The 24,313-nt window shown below is 38.7% G+C and overlaps 1 protein-coding gene across 2 annotated transcripts in view; it reads right to left on the reverse strand.

The window, feature by feature from the left end:
- ITGBL1 (integrin subunit beta like 1) overlaps positions 1–24,313 on the reverse strand; it is a 224,436-nt gene that overhangs the window by 116,539 nt on the left and 83,584 nt on the right. For both annotated transcript variants that reach the window (XM_007196804.2, XM_057532952.1), the window contains 2 exons: positions 7,050–7,196; positions 1,548–1,670 (listed from right to left, as the gene is read on the reverse strand). In XM_007196804.2, the coding sequence (XP_007196866.2) occupies positions 1,548–1,670; positions 7,050–7,196 (270 nt within the window). The remainder of the gene's footprint in view (positions 1–1,547; positions 1,671–7,049; positions 7,197–24,313) is intronic.

Genomic DNA, 24,313 nt, shown 5'->3' on the forward strand with positions numbered 1-24,313 from the left:
GCATCTGGATGACCCCAGGAATTGAAGCCACAATTTGTTTTTGTAAACAAAAGGACAGCTTAGTGACACTGTATGGCCCTCTGGCTCCTCCTCGCCCCATTTGCTCCTGATCCTTCAAGGGAAAATACTCCTCTGATCACCCATCTGGTATGCAGGATAGGATTCCATGCATGGAGTCTTTTCAGATTTCAATGAAAGAAGCAATTACTGATGGATAGAGAGATGAGGCCAGAGGTAACCAGGTTAAAATGTTTAATAACAGCAGAGAAGAATTTACCTAAACTGAAGGGATTCTCACTGCTGTTTACTTTCCTCTCCTGTGCCAGCACGACTGAAACTCTCTCTGGGCACAAGGTTGCAGATAGGTAAGCAGAAGGGAAGGGCACTGCGGGTGGTGAGGAAGGCTTTTCTCACGGAGCTCCAAACTCCAGGGCAGTTCTCTACGGTGAGGGGTCAACGGCACAGCCTTTGGCATCAGACAGACAGGAGTCTAAATTCCCATTCAAACCTGGTAAGTCATTCCAAATGCTGGTAAGTTACCCAATGAATGTGAAGTAGTTATTGCAGTGCTTGACATTAGCAAGCATGCAATAATTGGTACAACAGAAAAATGGACTGAGGTAATGGTGGTCTGTAGAAACAATCATGAAAAAAGTTATCTAAGTGTGTGGCGGGGAGGGATAGATTCTAGGCTAATAATCCTATTGGCCTTCAATGTCCCCAATAGGACATGAGACTATTTAAAGTTTTATGGTTCAGAACAGGAAAGACAATGCAATTAAAACATGCAATGGAGAGACTGGGATAAAAGAGGCAGAGTAAAAGCAGTTAAGGTGAGCAGAGAAGATAGAGTCCAGCTAGGACCACTACAGAACCCTGCAGTTGGCCTGTTGCCATATTGATCTGGTTCTCCTTGAGGAACAATCTGATTTTGCATTTAAAAAGTACTAGTCTGCTCTAAATATCATATGATATCATTTATATGTGGAATCTAAAAAAATTATACAAATGAATTTATTTGCAAAACAGAAATAGACACACAGATATAGAAAACAAACATGTTTTACGAAAGGGGATGGGATAAATTAGGAGTTAGGCATTAACAGATACACACCACTGTATATAAAATAGATAAACAACAAGGACCTACTGTATAGCACAGGGAACTATATTTAATATCTTGTAATAACTATAATGGAAAAGAATCTGAAAAGGAATATACATATATATATGTGTGTATATATATACACACACATATATATATCTGAATCACTTTGCTATACACCTGAAACTAACACAACATTGTAAATTAACTATACTTCAATAAATAATGGTTAAAGAACAAAATCTATAAAAAATTTTTAAGATGTACTAGTTTGCTCTGAATGCCTTAGTCTAACTTTCCCTATATGAAGTGTATTCCAAATAAACATAGGTTCAACTTAAATGAGTAAACTTAGCACAGAAATTCATAGAAAAAAAAGTGCAATGAAATAGGTGAAAAAATCAAGTACTTTTATTAATTTCTGCAAAGTTAATATACATACCTCCACATATTTCTTCTGTTTCATCATCTATGCATTCTCTATCATCACACTCACAAAATTTACCATAAATGAGTCCATTTCCATCTGAATTATCACACTTACACCTGCCACAGTGACAGGTACCTAAACCATTAAAACAGAGCAAAAATTATTTGTTAAATGCATATAAATTATAATTAATGAATTTTAACCTATCTCTTTCATAGATAAAGACAATTCAAATCAATTTAATATTCCAGTTAGGTTTTACTGTGGGTATGATGAGATAGATAATGACATTCTTTCTTGAGATTATTGTAGCCCAGGAGTCATATTTTATAGCACACAGCTATTATGATTGACCTCTAACAGTTTCATGAATGTGACCTCCCCAAGAGCAGAGCTACTTTATACATGTCCATCCAATCAGTGCGTGAATGAATATCTTCTGATTACACCTGGGCCTGAAGTGAACTAAAGCAGAAAATTCTAAGCTTTGTGAGAGAAGTAACCTTGCTTATCTTCCTCAGCAGTTATTTATTCAATGCTTTGCACAATATTTGAACATATTATTTATATAATGAATATTTGTGGAATTCATTATCAAATGCATAAATGAAAACCTTAGGTGTTCCTAATAATTTCATACCCACAGTGTTAAACTGATACCCACGTCATTATGGGTATGGGACCAGAGTGGGTTTCTTCTGCATAGAGTCCTGGGACCTCACCAAAACCTCAGGGCAGCTCAGGGTGATACAGAGGCACTGGAGTCATCTAGTCTACCACACACAACATATCCAGCCAAGTTTGAGGATTTGACTACAACCCCAAGAATGATTTCACTGACAATAAAACAGCATCCAAATGATATTCAGAAGTAGAATGTCCATTTGAGGAGCTTCCTTTTTAATGCTTATTTTAAAATCTTTAATCGATCATCACAGCAGTCACCATAGAGTAACTGAGACTTTGCCATTCACCAGTATCATCCTAGACTCTGGAAATGCAACAGGAGATTGATTCAGCCATAATCCTCCTCTTAAAGTTTTATATGAGTAAAAAACAATGTGATAAAATCAGGGGAGAAGTGCAAAGTGTTGCAGAAACACATAGTAAGGGGATTTAACTGAGACCCGGTGGTCAGAGATAGAGTCCCTGGGGAATGGCTCTTAAACTGAGAACTGAAAGCCAAGTAAAAATAACAGCTAAGAGAATTGAGAAGGTGAAGAAGCCCACTTCCAGCAAGAAACAACAGCAAAGGCTCTGAGGTAAAAGAGGAGATAAGAGAAAAAAGAAAAAGACAGCTGGCGTATAGCAGAAAATAAAGTGGAAAATGTCATGAAAGGAAAAAGGCAATTAAAGACTCAGTTTACGGAAGTCTAAGAGGTCACATTAAAGATTTCCAACTTGAATCAAGAAGAAAAATGAGAAGCCATTGAAATATTTTCAACAAGGGAGGCATGAGATCAGGTGTTCATTCCCACCCTGTTACTCTGGTTGTCATACGGAGAATGAACTGAAATGAGGCCAAGTGGACATGAGGGAATGTTAGTTCATTAGTCTGCAGGAAAGAAGATAGAGGCTGACCCAGGTCATGGCTGTGAGTTTAGAAAAAAAGCAAATACACGTGGTGATATTTTCAGGAGAAAGAAAAGATGACTTGGTGACTGGGTATGAGAGGTAAAGGATGGGAAGGAACCGAAGATGGTACTATGGATATTTGAACTGAGCTACTGGATACTGGCAATTCTGTATGTGGTGTACCAGAAAGAGCATAGATTTAGGACTAAGGTAGATTTGCAGCCATATCCAGGTCTTAATCCCCACTAGCTATACATTTTTGAGGTCATTACTTTTATCTCTAACTGTCAAATTCCTTATCTGCAAATAACGTCTTCTTCATAGAGCTGCTGTGTGGATAAAGTGATAAATATATCACCCAGTCATCTATCTAAAAATGCTACTGTGTCTAGCACACTGTAGACTTTCAGAAAATGTCAGGTTCTTTGTCTTCTCCCATTAAGACATCGAGTATATTAGCCATATATTTTCCCAAATATTTTCTCCAGACCCATTTTATATTTATGGATCCCACCACTTCCTGGTTTCACACTCTCTGCATGATTGTTACACAGGTCACTTGTGATTTGCTATTCTCTGTAAGGGTTCTTTCTCTCACAGTCACATATAAATGGTGATTCTGCAGAATTTGAGCTTGTTATTTTTCTTCCTTGAGAATACTTGTGTGAATTTTACTTCTATTAAACTTCGTTTTCTTGCTTTTTTTCCCTGAAAACTATTTTAATTTATAAAAGTTCGTTTCCAATCCAACGCTACAATTCATGGTATTGCGTCATCTCATTCTGTTCTCTAATTATCACCCTTCTTTTTCATTTTCACATTTATTTATGCTGTCTTTCAACCATCCACGTATCCATTCATTAAATTTTCTCATTGCTTATTATATTATTGGTGAAGTCATAAGTGCTATAGAAGATAATAAGATGGATAAAATTAAAACTAAGTAAATCATAGACCAAGAAGAAAGAGCTAGGTGATTGATAATTTTTACATATACATATATCTATATGAAATCAGATGACGCAAAGGCATTTGCAACAGATTTGTGACAAATGCTATAAAGATAGTATAAACCTCAGTCTGGCTCTGTGAAGGAGGAAAGGCACAGTAGGGGAGTAAGCTCTTGAGTTGGCACTTGATGTATAGATAGAATTTCAACAAGTGGAGATGGAGAAAAACCTTGTGATGTTGAAGAAAGAGCCTGGGCTAAGGAATAAGGATGGAGAATTTAACAGTGAAGAGTCTGGCTTGAGTTTGGAAAAAAGGGTAGGCTAAAGGCAGACAGTGTAGGATCAAGAATATTGGTCAAGAATTTTAGAATTTATCTGTTGGAATACCAGGAGCCCTTCATGGGTAGGGAGAGAGGTGTAACATAGTTAGGGCTACGTATGCAGTCACTGTTTTCAGGAAAGATGGGAAGAAACAGCCTCTGCCTCTGAATTCTACAACTTCTCACTGACGTCCCCCACAGGCTGGCTCACTCCAGTCCACACATCTGAACCATTGCTGGGCGATGCAGGAAGTTTACAACAGTTCGGAGACTTCCTGTCTTACTCATCAAGTAGAATTCACAACTGAGGCTCCAAGATACGGCATATGGAAGCCCAGGCAAAAGTGCCAGACTCGCGTGCTCGTGCTGTGTCATCCTGCACCTCTCTCCTGGTTGCCAGTTAACTCAGTCTCTAGGATTGGTCTTCTGTTTTATGCTAGATTATTTTAGCTCTGACTTTTCATTCTGCCTAATATAGCTGTCTCTTTCCAGGATGACTCCCTGTCTTGAACACCAGCCTATACTCCTGATGCAATGGTGCTGGAGCCTTGCTTTGCTCTGCAGACTGTGCCTTGCCATTCTGCGCCCCTACGGAGTCAACTTCTGGAACTCCTTTAGTGCCCAGCTCCATCTCCATCTCCCCCTGCCCTTCAGTCTTCTGCCCATCCCATATACCTCCTCTTCCCCTTCTGTTCCAAGCTGCTTCCTGCAAATCACACTGCGATATGAGGGGGAAAGATTAGTATAGAGAACTCAGAGACTAATGCAATTTGGGGGCAGTGGTCCTGAACTAGGCTGGTAGAAGTAGGCATTAAAAGAAAGATATGTGACAGCAAGATCCCCAAAGTAAACTTGAAAGGCTTAGAAACTGAGAGGAGAGTAATAGAGAGAGAGAAAAAAAATGTGCTGCCTGTGGAAGTTGTCTAAAGACACATTAAAGGACGTCGAAGAGATACGACAGCCGGACGTAACACTGCCCCTAGACTGGATCCTATACAGAGGTGGGCACAATGATGTAAAAGGCATTGTTGGGTCAATTGACACAATTGGAATATGGACGGTAAGATTACATAAAAGTATTGTATCCATGTTAAAAAAATAGAGGTAGAGATATCTTAGAAACGTATTTTATATCTTATCCAATGTGTTTCATCATCTATTGAAACAATTCTGTAAATTTTCTCCTTTAAGATGTGTTGATGTAGTGAATCATGCATTTAGATTCCTTAACACTGAAACATCTTTGGATTCCTAAACTAACCCCTGTATGGTTATAATGTGTTATTAAAAAGAAAAAAAACCCTGGATTTGAAAACCAATCAATCAATCAATTAATCCATCCATCAATCTGAAAATAGAGTACAAAGAAACAAAACTGAAATTGATTTCAAGTCTTATTACTGAAAGAAGTTTGGAAAGCATGAAGTTTTCAAAACAAAAGAGGCTATACGGTGAGTGTGTGTGTGTGTGTGTGTGTGTGTGTGTGTGTGTGTGTGTGTGTGTGTTTAGAGGGTGAGTGTCATGAACCGGAAGTAGAGAAATTCTACCGAGAGGAAAAGAAAAAAGGAAGTGCTGGAGAGAAGCTAGGAGAGTATCAGTGAACACAGAGAGTAACCTGACCGTTAGCACTTTCGTCACGGTCCCCGGCTGCTCCACTCACAGCGTACCTTGGCAGTAGACCTGATTGCTATTAGCAAAACACCCTACTGCACTCAATCTACACAGAGCAATTCCTGTCAATCAAAGCCTGTGGAAAGCTCCCACCTCTGAATGCAGGACTCTACCAACAATGTGAGCTTCAGAGGGGAAGATACTCATTTACGTAGTCAAACCCTGGCCTTCAGCATGCAGAGCAAGAGGCTCACACCCCTGGATCTACGTAAGAACTACCCAGAGAACTTTGAAAAAAAACCCACTATAGTCCATATCAGACCCCAAAGCAATTAAATCAGAGCCTCCAGTGTAGGACACGAGCATTCTCAAGTTCAACCAGGGTTGAGAAAAAACTGACTTTGAGGTTCTACGTGCCCAACAGTTAAAAGAGTATTTAATTATAGTAACACTGGCTGAATACCATTGAATCCAAAACCACAGCTGTTGTGTTTTATATGATTTTGGTAATTAACTTTAACAGCTCCTCTGTAAATTTCTAAGAAATATTTTTAAATGACGTCTATCAGCTATAAAAATATTTTAGTCAAACAAAACTCTTGCTATCACTATATTCTGCAATGGTTTTCACATCCAGGGCATCGGAAACCCCCATTAGATTTGAAAAGTTTGGTTCTATTTGATGCCAAGGTATAAATTCAAAGCACCCTTGATCTGTAACAGAAGATAATTAAGTAAGTTTATACAAATCCTTTTTAAAAGGATTAATCCAGCATTCAAAATCACGGCTCACAATTTACCTAAAATGTTGTCAGGGTGTTGTTTCCAGTGACTATCCTACTTGAAGGAGGCATTTGGAACAGCTGGAGAGCATCAGACTTGCCAGTCTCAGCAAGAGGACATTTTTCCCAATTGATTTATCTGAATTTCACTTCAAAAAAATATGCTCAAAAGCAGTCTCACTCGGAGGTTCAACATTTCTCAACACCTACATATTTCCATTAAAAACCCACATTTGATTATTTCATTTAACAATTCTCAGGGCATGGAATTCTTACCTGCATTAGAGCAGATGATATCTTGAGAATTCTTGCACATTTGGTTGCTCTGTTTCTTTGTCAGGTCACAGGTCTTTGGGTACTGGCAAGCGTCCCCAGACCATCCTCCATCACATCTGCACTTTCCACAGTCACACACACCATGACCTGAGAATTTAACAACATTCCGTTAGACTCAAATTCTTTTCCAAAGGAAACCATTACTGTAACTAAGGATCTTAACAGTGATGTTGGTTCTGGACCGAGCTATAATCAATTCAAACACAGGTATACGACAGTGACTGAGGGGTAATCCTATTTATATACCATATAATGAAGTATGTGGATTTTATTTTCATAATCAACTTCGATAAATCATTCTAAAAACATTCATTTAACTCATAGAGACATGAGGATAAATAATAAACCAGAGGTCTGAAAAACCACATGATCAGAAATTTAGCACTAAAAGGAGTCCACCTAGCACCGGCATATTTAAGACACAAAAGCCCCGTAAGAACAATTTCCATTTAACTGCATTTTATAACACATGAAATTCCACTAAACTAAACATTGGCCTTATATTTATTTGAATTTGATATGTAATAAAATTGTATAGATACATTAAATACCACCTTGGGATAAGATTGACATGAAAAATAAGTATATATTTTGTTTCTTGATGGGGTAATCTGGTTCAAGAGTCAAAAGGATAAGAGTCATATTCATCTACTGCCACAAAAATTTCTCAACCTTCCATGCTCTCAAATCAACATTTTGCTGTTTTTATTGTTGTGGTTATTAATTTTATTAAGTCCTGCTTGAAGAATCCTGCTAATGTTTTATTGACTACATATTAGAAAGAAGTACAAAACACAAGCCTTGGTCTTTGCCCTTAAGGAACTTATAAAACTGAAAAGTTGAGGCTAATATGCAAAAATTGTGTTATCTTCAGCCAGAAATGTTTGTTGGACCTTATATTAAGTTGAGGGATGTAGTCTACAACCTATAGAAATAAGAGGGGAAAGATTTTCTGGACTTTCTTGACTTTTAACTGGGCCTTGGAAGGTGAGTAGAGTTTGAATGGGTTACAGAGAAAATATTCTTGTATTATTCAAGGTAACAGTACTATGTCTTAATGCCTGAAATTCATAGCCACAATGGAATGGAATCATTGATCTTGGGCCAACAGTCATTCGAGGTGGCAGCCAAAATCCACATGATGAAGTCCAGATGGTCGGTCAGAATGAATGGCTCTGAGGCATGCCATTTGGGCATGCTTGGCAGAGCCTGGATCTGTGATTGGCTGACTTTAAAACTCCCCTGGGCCCAGTCCAGGTAAGTGTTTCTATTCCTATTGCATTTTTCAAATTAATTTTTCTATTTTACAAACAAAACCTTGCCTGCACCTTAATTGCGATTCATTTTATCAAGTGCACATTATTCTGTCAAATTGATTGTATCATCTTGCATTCCTGTCTGGTCCTACATGATATTATCAATCTCAGCCAACTTGGTATCATTTACAAGCATAAGTGATCTCTCCTGCCAACCCTCCAGTCTATTTATAAAAGTATTAAGCCAAATTCTTGAAGTGGCTGAGCCTCTTTTGGTGAATTAAGTATCTCGGTAACTGTAACGATTCTTTAATAATATTAGTGTATTAGGTTAAACCACATGAAGTAGCCACTTTTATAAGTTAAATGTCAGTTATGGTTCATCCCAATAAAAAAGCTCCATATCAACTGCAAAGAAAATAAAAATGCTTTAGAAGAAAATGAAGTATCTAGAATAAAAGAATACTCAATGCTTCTTTTATATTGGATAGAACATCTTAAACTCCAAACTAAGGTATATATGACAGAGGTGGGTAATGGTTTGTGGGTCAAAGGTTACAGATTTTTGAAAGGGAGGGAGATTTGGAAAAATAAGGAAAATGTACAGATGATAGGAAAAGACTCATTCATCCCACACTGACCCAATGAAGCATCAGTAGAAGCAATATTTTAGGTGCTTACAACCCAAAGTTAGTCCATGGAGGTCCAGTTTTAGAAACTTCTTCCATAAAAGGTTCTATGATAAAATAAACATGGAAAGAGACATGCTATATTCTTCTCTTAGCGTGCTATGATATATATCAGCACACTGAAGCCCATCAGAGGTCCTTTCATGAAAAAGCTATTTAACTTTACGTAGAATATACAATTTTTTTGATTAGGGGGCCCTTTTTCCTTACAACTAATACTAATATCTTGGGCACACACTGTGTCAGGTAATGTGTTTTCAGCTTTTCCTGTAGCATCTGATTGGAGGCAAAGATGACAGACAGTGTAGGACAGGATCCTCTACCTTTATGTTCTTTCTAATCTTCATGCCCAGTAGGGCCTTCTTGATTCACTTTCCTCCATTTAGGAAAGTAAATGAGAATCGATTTTTTTTTTACTGTCAAGAATTACCAAGTAATAGCCTGTACAACCTTATTTGGAGATAAATGTCTAATTTTTTTTTAGAAAGAAAATAATCTTCTATTTCTACTCTTTATCCAAGGTTAATAAGAGCTTTGGCCAACCTCAGGGAATGAGGTTGCTGTATTATCCGAAGCAAGGTAATCTCCATTACAGTGTCAATAACACGGCTTCGGCAAACATCTCGTTTTGCAAAATAATTTATCCACTGTGTATTAGTTTGCTACGGCTACCATCCGAAGTACCATAAACTGAATGGCTTAAAACAACAGAAATTTTCTCTCTCCTGGCTCTGGAGCCCCAAAACCTGAAATCAAGTTGTCTGCAGATCCATTCCTCCCGGGGCATCTGAGCAAGGAATTCTTCCGTGCCTCTCTCCTACCTACGGATGGTTGCCTGCGATTTTGGTGCTCCTTAGCTGTGAAAGCTTTCCAGGCTCTGCTTCTGTCTTCACGGAGCTTTTTTCTCTGTGTGTCTGTGTCTTCACATCTTTCTCCTTATCAGTACCCCAGACATTGGTGCCCATCCTACTCCAGTAGAGGCTCATCTTAATTACACCTTCAAAGACTCTCTTCCCAAATGTCACATTCACAAGCACCTGGTGGTGGGATTTCACCCATCTCTTAGGGGCGCACAATTTAAACCTCAACAGCTGCAAACAGTAGGTCCTGATTATCCTCTTTCCTGCTGTATAGTCATGTATAACATGGGATCATTTTTCTCTCTTACATATGCAAATAAATCGGCTAGAGCTGGCAGCAAGCCCCCTCCTCCCCGTTTCTATCCTACACAGGGAGGGCCTGAGAATTCCGGACAGCCCGGCCCAGGTCCACATGTGCTTCCACAGCTCTGCCAGCCCCTCCCCTCCCCTGCCCCTCCTGCGGTAGCTGCTGCCTGACCACCAGCCCAGCCTCAGGACATCTGCACTGCCACTGACTGGGGGGAAAGCCACAGCAGGCTCTGGAAGAGATTTGGGGACCTTCGGGGTAGAAGGTCCTGGGTCCCAGGCACCTCAGCCTAGGGGAGCAGAGGCGGCAGGGCCCAGGGCTCCAGGTGGCGATGTCCCCTTGGCCTCTCAGGCATCCCACCCCACTCCGCCTTGGGAAAGGATGGCAGAGGAGGACCAGAGCCGAACCCCTCCTATTGTCCAGGTCGAAGGGTGGCCCTTGCCCAGGGCAATATGAAGTCCTAACCAGCAGGACATCCACCATTCCCGGCTGTCTAGACCATTCCAGTTCTGGCTCTTCTCTAGATAACTCTGTTTCCACAACTACAAAATACCGTCTTAAAACAAACCATCCAACATCCTTGAGAATAAATCTGTTGCCCTTCAAATATGTTCTCAAGGAGTCAAGAGAAAACAAACACACAAAACAAGAATGTGAGAGAAATGCCAAAACAACCCCCCACAAAGTAATAAGGATGAAAAAGCCAAAGGCTATTCTCATTGCTCCCAGGGCTGTGAGTAGTGTCGCCAGTTGCTGGAAAGGGAAGACAAGTCACGGTGGAGGGTAAAATCCAGTAGTTTAGTCTCCTTTTTGGGTAAGAATATGGAGGCCTGGTCGGCTGTCTCCAGTGCTTCCCAGGTGAGCTAAAGCCTTGATCACCACTGATCAAGGAAGGACATTCCAACAGAGACAGAATAAAATGGGGTTTGTGATTCTCAAACAAACAATGCAACTGCAGCACTGCCACCACTATTTCGTGATCCCTTGTACCTGGGTAATGCAAAGGCACTAATCTATTCCACTCAGAGTGATGATAAGATACACTAGTGCACAGTGGGAAAGTTGATGCTTTTTTTAAAAATTAAAACAAACTGTTTCCAATTGGAAATACTTTACCAGTATTGAAGAACTTTTAAAAATCAATTAGCCATTTGCATATACCAATGAAAAGTAATAGTACCTTTCTTTGCCAAACGAATAAACAAAAAAAAGCTAAAGGGGACGGCACTTAACTCTCCTCCAAGTCTACTGATACTTTGGATGGAAATAAACTGCCAAAATTAACGTGCCTATTGGATTAGCTATATGTTTTTGGCTTCAAGTCTTTTTGAAGTCTTAAAAAGGTAGATAGATAGATAGATAATAGATAAATGTAGAGATAGGTAGGCATAGGTATAGGATAAATGGATAAAGAAGCTATAGTATATATATATAATATATATGTGTATATATATTATATATATATATAGTATATATAGTATATATATATATAATGGAATACTATTCAGCCATAAGAAAGAAGGAAATCCTGCCACTTGGGACACATGAATGAATCTTGAGGGCATTATGCTAAGTGAAATAAGTCAGATGGAGAAAGACAAATACTGTATGATTTCACTTATATATGGAATCTAAAAATAGCCAGCCAAGCGAACAAACAAGCATAAAAACCAAACTCATAGAAAAAGAGATCAGATTTGTAGTTAACAGAGGTGGGAATAGGAGGAGGGGAATTGGATGAAGGTGGTCAAAAGGTACAAACTTGCAGTTATACAATAAATAAGTACTAGGTATGTCATGTACAACACAATGACTATAGTTAATATACATACAAATATACTGTATAGTATATTCCAAAGTTAAAAGCGTAAACCCTAAGAGTTCTCATCACAAGGAGAAAAAAACTTTATCTTCTTTTTTTTTGTATCTATATGAGATGACAGAGGTTAACTAAAGTTATTGTGGTTATTATTCTGGAATATATGTAAGTTATTATGCTGTACACCTTAAGCTTACACAACGCTGTATGTGAATTGTATCTTAATAAAGCTGGAAACAAATCTTGATGTATAATTATTATTCCATGATTACTACTGACAACAATTTTATTATCTAGAGGAGGATGATGTTAAAAAATGATTCGATGTCAGATAAGCTAGGTATTCCACTGCTAGAGCCACATGGTAACCTTGAAATAGATATTTTAATTTGAGCACTCAGTTGGCCCTGCAAATCTATTTGATTTGGTCAAATACGTAAACTCCCAAGACCTGAATTGTCTTATTGTCCAGTGGATTCAAACAAGCTCATTTAATAACAGACACACTCAATTTTTCTCCTGTTCTTTCTGAGCCACTATAGATCTCCCAGCCTCTTTAGGTATAAGAAACTAAAGAACAATGCCACATCTAAAATTCTAAGACAAGGATCCCTTAACTAACTTTACAATTACTTCATGGTTTGCAATAGAAACTTGACCATTTTCAAGACAGAGGTACAAGTCCCTATTTTGCTTCTCAGGCTAATTAAAAACTGACTTCTTAGATATTTCTGTTTCCCATTTCTGAGGACATTACTATATGAATGATGGAAGAATTCCGTGTAGAAGGGAGTTTTGCCCCAGAAATGGAAAGATCTGGGCTCTAGTCCTACCTGGACACTAATCCACCAAGCAACCCTGATCAGGAAAATGGAAAAGAAGAGAGGAAAGGAAAACTAACAATTACTGGTTTCCAGGTAGAGTGATAAGTACTTTATACAGGCTAGTCTGTTTGCCATAAGGAGCCAGCGAGACAGATTTTTGTTTCCTTGTTTTACAAGTAGGAGGAGCAAAGTGTAATTAGCTCGCTCAAGGTCAGTTTATTAGCTGAAAAGCTGTGTTTTTCCTATTACAGCCAACATTATCCGTTTAGTTGCAATGTAGTAAACGTGAGAGCACCCTCTTGGTCTAAGAAAAGTGGTACCAGTAAAATCTATGGATTAGTGGCTTGACAACACTGTTTCCTTGTGTAACTCACATGCTCAGAACTGGATTACTCAATACATGTTGAAAGAATTCTAACAGTAAAATTATCAGATTTCACTATTTAAAATTAAATAATGCTAAAGCTGGCAGATAGAAGAATTCAGGAATCTAGTTATCTAATTTCTCTAGACCTCAGGGTGCTGATCTGCAAAATTAAGAAATTGGACTGAATAACCCCAAGATTCCTTTCATCTTGAAAATTCCATACTATAGCCTCAATCATTTTCTTTTTCTTACAACAAACCAAGGTGGTTCCTTCAAATGGGGCATTCAACATATTAAATCAGGGTGGTAGTGGTGGATATTGTTACCAAATCTTGTTTGCTACTGAAAACAATCCTGAAACAAAATCGTGTTTGTTATTCAAAGTACCCATTAAAATACCACAGATTATCCTGATATGTTTATTTTTAAAGTGGGTTTGGGTTGAATACTGCTAAAATTGGGGGATTTAACATTAGAATTCTGGTAACCTGAGACAATTATAAATTATAAACATAAAATATAAATTATAGCAAAGCAAGACAGTGTTTTAGCTGAATCTTAGGTGGCAAATTTCATAAAGTCAAACCTATAATATCATATTCAGGCAAGAATTATACAAACACACTCAGACACAAGCACTAGCTTGGAAATTCAGGAAACCTAGGTGTTCATATAGATTCTGCCATAGTTGGTCCTGTGACCTTCAACAGGTGAGTTAATCCTCGAACTTTCTGGACTCAATTTTTTTTTTGGTCTGGTAAGTTAAACATGTACATAAACTCAGTATTTCTCGAGGGTTGCAGAGTATGTGTCTTTAAGGGGGAATTATTAGAACTGTCTTCTCTGCCGTTTCATCCACATTTCTCAAGAAGCTGGTGTTCCCTACCCTGCCCCATAATTAGAGCATGTGCTATATTTCTCAGATGTCCTGAGAAGGAAAAGAGAGAGAGGAAAGACTATTGGACCAGACGATGGAATCTTTCAGTCCTCCATTCCGCCAGCTCCCAGTTCTACGAGTTTATTCATCAGAAATCTTTACAGAGATTCCTTCACTTTCTTCTGTGAAAGAAAAATAAAAGGAGCCCTCACTTCCTTTGGTTTCTGTCTTGGTCTTTTGTCCTGTCTTGGGGTATTTTATTCAAGGGTGTCACTTCATCTCAAATACACCAAATGACAGAAGCCACTCAAGCCTTAGACACAATATCCATCAACATTATTTCTTAGCTGATGGAAATGAACTTAATCGAACTGGAATCTAAGAAACTCAGAATATTGTAACCAGACTAGGAGACCAGAAATGACTGAAATCTCCTCAGTTTTACTAAGAACAAAAGGAAACTCCCTGTTCACCATCACCTCCTCATTATAGATAAATATGTGTGTCAAGGAATCTGGTCAATGGAGATATGTGTGTATGTATGTTCGTGTATATGTATGCGTGTGTTTATTAATACACATATATGTGTGTATGTATATTTATATATGAGACTTAGCAAGACTCTAAACCTTGTCTTTTAATGTGGTTACCAAGAGCACTGGATGATTGGATGGTATTTGTCAGCACCCCTCTCAATGTCGAGATTTTTTTCAGAACTTTGTGCATGTGCTGGGCTTCCCTGGTGGCGCAGTGGTTGGGAGTCTGCCTGCCAATGCAGGGGACACGGGTTCGAGCCCTGGTCCGGGAAGATCCCACATGTCGCGAATTAACTAAGCCCGTGTGCCACAACTACTGAGCCCACACGCCACATCCACTGAGGCCCGTGTGCTCTAGAGCCCGTGCTCCGCGACAAGAGAAGCCCGCGCACCGCAAAGAGGAGTGGCCCCCGCTCACCGCAGCTAGAGAAAGCCCGCGCGCAGCAACGAAGACCAAATGCAGCCAAAAAATAATAAATAAATAAAAATAAATAAATTTCTAAAAACTACTATACTAATATCAATAAAAATAACATGTTTTTTAAAAAAAGAACTTTGTGTATGTGTATCTCTGGCAGATATTAATAATATGCTCCATCTGGTTACGTTAGCCTTCTTCACCTCAAGCTGTGCTGGTTGTCGACAGAGCAAACTCTGTTTATGCCCTTACGACTCACAGCCAACATGGTGACGCTCTGTGTCCTCCAGGGGGCAGCGTAATGCCCTCCTGTGACAGACTGCCTAGGTTCAAGTCCCGCGGCCAGAACTTGGTAGCTGGGTAAGCTTGGGCAAATACTCAGGCTTTTCATTAGTTTCCTAGGTTTGTAACAAAGTACCACAAACTGGGTGACTCCCAACAATAGAAACTTACTGTCTTCACGATTCTGGAGGCTGGAAGTCCCAAATCAAGGTGTCGGCTTGGGATTGCCATGTACACACTGCTATATTTAAAATAAAATGCCTTTCCATGGAAAAAAAAAAAAAAGGTGTCAGCTGGGTCATGGACTTTGAGATTCTGTGTACAATACTTCCTCATCTCTTCCTAGTTTCTGGTGGGGCTGGCAATCCTTGGAGTCCCTTGGCTTGCAGCTGCATCCCTCCAACCTCTGCCTCTGCCATCACATGGCCCGCTCCCCGCCTGTGCCTGTGTCTCTTCTTCTCTACTTATGAGGACAGTAGTCATGTTGATTGGTGGATAGGGCCACCCTAATCCATCGTGACCTCATCTTAACGAATTACACCTGCAATGGCCCTATTTCCCAACAAGGTCACATTACGAGGTACTAGGGGTTAGGACTTAAACATATGCTTTTGGGGACACAATTCAACACCTTTCATTATCTCTGCTTCCTCATCTGTAAAATGGGGATAATAATAACAGCTATCTCACAGGGTTCTCATGGGTATGGAATGAGTTAGTGCCCATAAAGCATTCAAAACTCTGCCAACTGTCAACTATTAACATCTCTGCTGAATGTATTTGGAGAGCAGGTAGCCCGAATACAACTGCCATGATAATCCCAATCCTAAACTTAAGCGAAGAAGTACTTTTGCAGAATAAAAAATGGATATTAGGTGCAAATTTTGATTCATGTATCTTCCTCTCGAATACTGCACAGAAAAATTCCTGATCCATACGAAGAATGCATATGTGTTACAGAGATAAGAAATATTCCCAGGAGGGAGGTCCAAATTTCACAAAACTAATAGGCAAACCTATTAATTAATTCTATGATTAACTGTGCCCAAATAATAAGTTTAAGACTCTAGTGTGCTAACCAATGTGCTAACAAGTATATATACACTTAAATACATACATATTTATGTGTGTGTATGTATCCAGGTGTCTGTGTACTTTTTTAAGCTTCATAAAATTCCCCCCACATTCATACTAGCCTTTGGCATTGGATGCATTTGGCAATGCAGCAAAAGCACAAAAAGCAGCAAAAAAAAAAAAGCCGATCTTTCTTTTTCAGCTTCAGAACAAAGGTCCTGACACGAGCACGTGGTTTCCAAAATGCGGTGCTCATCTCTAGATAAATTATCAATGAATACACAAATACAGGTAAAAATTCAATTTCTTGAAGTGTGATCAGGAGTTTGGAGATAATTGATTTGCAAATTTATAAGAAACATTTTATTTCTTAAGCTAGGTGGTGGAGACACAATATTGATCTTTTAAATTATTTTTTATACTTTATGATCATATTTTACTCAAAAATTTTAAAAAGAAAAAAACACATCCGTTAGAAGCAATACTCCTACAAGGGTTGATGTTAAAAGGAGTGTTGTTTTAGGACTTCAGCAGCACTCAGGAGACGTCACCACCCTGACTCATATTCATAAAACACTGCATGGAAGAGACAGTAGGGTTAATCTTTACAACCTCAGGGTCTGTGAAGAGCTGGTAGAATGTAGTTGCCAATCTGAATGGGAGGACACTGTTATTCAGAAGGATACAGGCTAAGTCAGGAAGCAAGGTGCAGGCAAGAGCTATGTTCTGCCTGGGTCTCCAGGAAAAGGCACTGTCCCCTGCCCCCTCCAGGGGGCGTCGAGTACAGGACACAGAGAGATAGGGTTGTGCCCATTCCGGGAGATGTAACTTGACTCTGGACCATCTTGGAACAGTTTCAATAGAACAGAAATGGCTGTGAAGGTGCAAGTACCTGACACAGGCCACTACTGTCCTGCAGCAACTAGAGAACCAGAGATGATCTGGAACAGGAAGACAGCAGCAGGGCCCTGTGGGCTGTGAGCAGTTTACTCCCAAAGACCCTATGTCCCCATCGCCGTTAGCATCTGTACTCCAGGGAAAACCCCAAACTGAGTACACCCAGAATCAAACCAAAAACCATTTTTATCGTAGGTGGAATGGGAGCTGTTATGAGTTGAACTGTGTCCCCACCAATTTTAGATGTTGAAGCCCTAACCCTTATACTTCAGAATGTAAGGTCACTGCAGATGTAATGAGTTAAGATGAGGTCATACTGGAGTAGGATGGGTCCTTAATCTATTGTGACCAGTGTCCTTATAAAAAGGGTACATCTGCACACAGAGAACGCCATGTGAGGATGAAGACAGAGATCAGGGTGATGTTTCTACTAGCCAGAAAACACCACAGATTGCGGACAAAACACCAGAAGCTCGGGAGAGTCATGAGAAAGGTTCTCCCTCATGACCGTCAGGAGGAACCAACCCTGCTGACAACTTGATCTTGGGGGTTCTAGGCCCCAGAACTGGGAAACAAAATATGTCTGTCATGTAAACCATCCACTCTGTGGTACTTTGTTACTGCAGCCCTAACAAACTAATACAGAAGCTCAAGGTATGGTTTTAAAGAATTATAGAAAAATGAAGGTGTATCATTTTACATTTCTGAGCTGAAGGTCTGAGGAAGTAATTGCCACCCACTGGCATAGTCAGCACATTTTAACCCACATGCTTAATAGATGACTCCATAAATAAAGGCTGACGTTTACCTGCATCTTGGCAGAAACAACTAAATCTGAATGGTACCTTGTACACCCAGGACCGTCCTAAAGGTGACATTAGAAGGCAAAAATCTCTAAACAAAAGTATATATTTCTCTTTGTCACCTTGTGTCAAAAGTCAATAGGAGGGCTTCCCTGGTGGCGCAGTGGTTGAGAGTCTGCCTGCCAATGCAGGGGACACGGGTTCGAGCCCTGGTCTGGGAAGATCCCACATACCGCGGAGCAACTGGGCCCGTGAGCCACAACTACTGAGCCTGCGCATCTGGAGCCTGTGCTCTGCAACAGGAGAGGCCGCGGAAGTGAGAGGCCCGCGCACCGCGATGACGAGTGGCCCCCGCTCGCCACAACTAGAGAAAGCCCTCGCACAGAAACGAAGACCCAACATAGCCAAAACTAAAATAAAAATAAATTAATTAATTAATTTTAAAAAAAAACTAAATGGAAGAATTACGTGCACAGCAAATAATCTGAAGTTAAAAAAAAAAAAAAGTCAATAGGAAAAGAATTCAACAGAAATCCCCCATATAAGGAAACACATGGCTTATGAAATCACTGGGAAATGGGCAAAATGATTCTCTGTGGCTTATCTTTCTAATCATTCTGCTTAGGATTCCTCCTTTCCCCAAACCCTGTTTTCTAGAAAATAAAACCACTTTCTTTGTCTGAAAAGAATGCCACGCCTCTCCCGTTAGCCCTGTTGCATTATTAATTCCAATGGGCTGTGGAAATGCTCCCCTATACAGAGCTTCCAAAGTATGCCCAGAAATAGACTTTACCAAAAGCCTGGGCTTTTAATAATATCTACCTTTTAAAAAATCTATTTTTCAAAAAGAACTCTTTTATTGCTCCTTAAAGAAGCCTGTGCAATGGCTAAATCAAAGGTTATGATCACCTCATGGTCTTCAAAGGTTATGATCAAGCAATTCTTTGGTTCTTTTCTCCTCATCCAACTAAAAAGGAGCAGATGGTAACTGCTTTTTAGTTTCCTTCTCGCTCAGTTCAAAAATTAACAAACATTTACATGTTCGGTCAACTTTAATGTAAATCCTCTAACTGCAAGGACCTTTCTATTAATTCAGTAACTATCTAGGGTACCTCTGCTCTAAGCTATTATAAAGTGGATAGTGAATAAAAGTTGCTGACAGTTTGGTTCACTTGACTGGAAAAAAAATGAAACCGCTCTCTTGTAAGCAGGTAAAAGGACTTTAAATCATGATATTTTCTAGAATACAAAGATCAGTCACCAGAAAAAATATATATCAGTAGTTGGCATGGAGACTGAATTCAGTTCATTACTATTCATTTTTAAAACTTTTTAGGAGCTCATGAAGTCATTTAGAAAATTGAAAAAAGGAACTTGGGGACAAGGTAAAATATTTTTAAATGAGGTGTCACTTTTGGTTCCCTTTTAAAAAATTTAAAATCTAGGTCAGTAGACAGAAAAATTAAATTGGAAATAAAGCCAGAGGGCAAGCAATACTTTTTTAGGATATAATACTCTGTCACACTGTTCTGATAGCCCTACCTCATTTGGGAAGAAAAAAACACTAGACACAGTTCCTTCGACAAGTAGCTCTTTTAGAAATCATATATATTGGAAGAGGAGGGGCAAACTTTACTAAGGAGTGCGTTCAGGGTATCAGAAGGAAAGGAAAGGTTGCTGTAATAGCCAGTGCACTCATTGGTTTTGAAACCATTTAAAGTCAAGGTATTTGGAGAACTGGAAAAGAAAATGACAACAAAGGTAGCCTTTGCGCCAAACAGAAGGAATATCTTCACATGAAAACATAAACAGGTCAAGGGACTTCCCTGGTGGTCCAGCGGTTAAGACTCCATGCTCCCAATGCAGGGGGCCCGGGTTCGATCCCTGGTCAGGGAACTAAGGTCCCACATGGCGCAACTAAAGATCTGGCGCAGCCAAAATAAATAAATAAATATTTTTTTTAAAAAAGAAAGAAAATATAAACAGTTCAAAACTTACCGACTCCCAGGACCCCCTCCCTATTCTTGACTCATGAGCTATGTCATTCCCCGTTCTGAAAGGTTATAGTTATCATAATTCATAATAGAAAAGTCTAACCTACCATTCAATTTTAAAATATCCCATTTTAATCATTCTAGATAATGTATCTTGTCTTCCTTTTTTACGTTGGTATAGAGATATTTACCCTGGAAAATAGCTTTACCAAACTATAATAGAATGCCTAAAATAACAAATATATATTAAACTTCTCAGTTGCAAATCACTTTAATTCATATTATCTTATTTGGTCATCAAAATGGCATGAAAAAGTAGAAAACCAGTATGACCATCCTCACTTATAGAAAAGGAAATTCTTGGTTAATGTTTTTAAATGATTCCTCCAAATTTCTAACCAAGCTCTCAAGTCGCCCACTCAGCTTGGGTACCCACAACCTTGAACAAGAATGAAATCCCCTAACTTCCTGTTCTTTCTTCCTCTTACGTAACCCTCATCCACTCTGCCTCTTCTCCAGCCCCAGAGGCTGTGTCGAGGTCCATTCCTTTCAAGGAGCCTTGATTTCTTTGCCATCTGGTTCTCTGGGGGCCCTGCTTCCTCTCTCTCCTCTAGTTCAACCTCAGCTTCATTGTTAGCACCTTTCTCTTATACCATGAAATTGAACAAGCGTCTCCTGGTCTTTACAAAGTGTAATCAACAGTCCCTCTATTGTACCCACGTCCCTATTTCTAGTCTCTATTCCAAGTCAATTCTCTCTTCCTTATTCAAAGCTCCAAATAGGTAGTTTTTCACTCCCAGTCTCACCTTTTATCTACAATTCGATTTCAAACCCATTCTACTAACATTTTTCTAATAAAAATTAATATGCTTTTTATTCCTTAATTCAATTAACTTTTAAGTCCTTATCTTATTAGCTGCTTCTCAATCCTTTGGCATCTTCCCCTCTTTCTCCCACCCTCTCCCTTGTCCTTCTCCACCTCCTCGCCCTCTTCCATCATGCCAGAAGACATAGCATCAGTAAAATCATATTCCCCAGTGCATCTTACACGTTATAAGGAAAATAAGAGGAATAAAAAATACTGGAATATTTATTCTGAAGAGAGTTAATTACACCTAAGATCATCATTACATTACTGAATCACACTAAGTTTTAAGCAGGCTTGAACTAAGTCATGTTTAATTGTTTTCTTTTGTTTTATTTTTTGCCACTGGCATTCAGTGAGCAGTTGGAAACTAGGAGGAAAGCTCACGAGGAATGTCAGAGAAAATTTTAAAAGGAATTAAAAGCAATATTTCCTTTGCTTATCCAAATATCCAAGCCAAGTTAAATAATGTAAAGGTAAATCTGCCACATACACTCCCTTATCAGTTTTCTTAAAATTCGCAACGTACTTTGTTCTTACCCTTCATTTTATTTTTTCTACCTAAAATATATCTTGGAGAGATTCTGTCAAGAACTGCGAAGGGGGGCTGAGATTTGATTTTCCTCTATTTGAAACTAACAAATTAGCCTGCCACTGTGTCATGGATTCTGGAAGAAGGCATGAGACTCTTGGGTCAGAGTCAAAGGACTTTATTACTCACATCAGTCGCAGTAATTGAAATCTCAATTTGAGTCAGTTATCTAAACCCCAGTTCCCACAGAACAACACAGGGGGAGCAGGGGATTCCTGAACATGTGGTGGGTTGCACTGTGGGAGAGAAACTTCCCAGATAGGGATCATCCGGACTCTTACACTGGGGAGTAAGCATGCCTGAACCTGCCACAGAAGGATACACCCTCTTATTACACTAGGCTATAAACAAACTTCCCTTTGCTCCAGAGGGAGACACCAGGTCTATCTTCCAAGGCTCTCTGTACAAGCATCCATGAGAAGATATTCTTGAATGAAAGCAATCAGTACCTGTGCTGACAAAAAGGACAGTAACACAAGAGACCATGGAGAATTGTCTCCCAACACCTATTCATATCAACATCCCAGCCCATAGAGATCTAATTAACTCTTTCTAACAGATGCATAATGTTCCACTGTACACACCACAACATGTAGCCATCCTTCATTGATTTGCACTTAACTAGTTTTGATCATTTACCACTACAAACAATGTTGTCATAAGGATTCTTCCTTAAACATGCATCTTTAAGCAGAAGTGTGAATAGATCTGTGGGATAAATTATTATAAGCAGAGTTTATGGATGAAAGGGTAGGCATATCATTAAAATTTTAATAGATGTAGACAGATTTGTTTCCAAAACTATACTAAATACACTCCCACCAACAATGTGTGAGGATACACTTGCCAACACACACCATAGAATATTATCAAGTAAACTGTGTCAATATGAGCATCAAAAATTACATTGTATCATCTTTAATTTCTTTCATCAGTGTCTTATAGCTTTCTGCATATAGGTCTTTTGTCTCCTTAGGTAGGTTTATTCCTAGGTATTTTATTTTTTTTGTTGCAATCGTAAATGGGAGTGTTTCCTTAATTTCTCTTTCAGATTTTTCATCATTAGTGTATAGGAATGCAAGAGATTTCTGTGCATTAATTTTGTATCCTGCTACTTTACCAAATTCATTGATTAGCTCTAGTAGTTTTCTGGTACCATCTTTAGGATTCTCTATGTATAGTATCATGTCATCTGCAAACAGTGACAGCTTTACTTCTTCTTTTCCAATTTGGATTCCTTAGGCACTATCAAAAAATCTACAAACAATAAATGCTGGAGAGGGTGTGGAGAAAAGCGAACCCTCTTGCACTGTTGGTGGGAATGTAAATTGATACAGCCACTATGGAGAACAGTATAGAGGTTCCTTAAAAAACCAAAAATAGAACTACCATACAACCCAGCAATCCCACTACTGGGCATATACCCCGAGAAAACTATAATTCAAAAAGAGTCATGTACCACAATGTTCATTGCAGCTCTATTTACAATAGCCAGGACATGGAAGCAACCTAAAGTGTCCATCGACAGATGAATGGATAAAGAAGATGTGGCACATATATACAATGGAATATTACTCAGCCATAGAAAGAAACGAAATTGAGTTATTTGTAGTGAGGTGGATGGACCTAGAGTCTGTCATACAGAGTGAAGTAAGTCAGAAAGAGAAAAATAAATACCGTATGCTAAAACACATATATATGGAATCTAAAAAAAAAAAAAAATGGTTCTGAAGAACATAGGGGCAAGACAGGAATAAAGACACAGATGTAGAGAATGGACTTGAGGACACGGGGAGGGGGAAGGGTGAGCTGGGACGAAGTGAGAGAGTGGCATGGACTTATATATACTACCAAATGTAAAGCAGATAGCTAGTGGGAAGCAGCCGCATAGCACAGGGAGATCAGCTTGGTGCTTTGTGACCACCTAGAGGGGTGAGGGGTGGGATAGGGAGGGTGGGAGGGAGATGTAAGAGGGAGGAGATATGGGGATAGATGTATATGTATAGTTGATTCACTGTGTTATACAGCAGAAACTAACACACTATTGTAAAGCAATTATACTCCAATAAAGATGTTAAAAAAATTACATTGGATATTTTTGTTGACATGTGTCAATTATGGATGAGATTCAACATATTTTCTTTGGTTTACAAATCATTTTTATTTTATGAACAAAATCATTTTTGTGTATTTTCTTAAAATTTTCTGCTTATATATTTTGTCTAGTTTTCTATTGGTTGTTGGATATTTTCATCATTTTTAGGAGCATTAGGTTTTATGTTAAATAATTTAGTCTTTTTTCTGTCATTATAATGCAAATATTTTATGACATATATAGTTTCTCATACTTCTAAATCATATGATCAAATTCCCTCATGCTGTCTTCTTGAAAGTTTGATTTTAATGCATAAATTTGGAAATTTTTGGTGTAAGAAGTAAGGTAAGAAAAGTTCAAATTTATTTTTCCATGTTGCTAGAGAGGTTTTCCAACACCATTAATGAATGGTTTATTCCTTTCCCATTGATTTAAAATGCCACCTTTATCAAATACTACATTTGTGATAATAAATTCTGATAACCAGTATTTTGATTATTTTTAAAGTCTTGGTAGGCTGCAGTTTGGGTTTATTTTCCTTTTTGTAAGAGTTTCAAGAGAAATTTTTAAAATTTATAATCAATAGGGTCTTTTGTGTGTTTTATTTTATTTTTAAAATTATACAGAACTATTGACCCTACAATATTGA

The sequence above is a fragment of the Balaenoptera acutorostrata genome, chromosome 18, assembly GCF_949987535.1.
Source record: "Balaenoptera acutorostrata chromosome 18, mBalAcu1.1, whole genome shotgun sequence".
NCBI lineage: Eukaryota > Metazoa > Chordata > Mammalia > Artiodactyla > Balaenopteridae > Balaenoptera > Balaenoptera acutorostrata.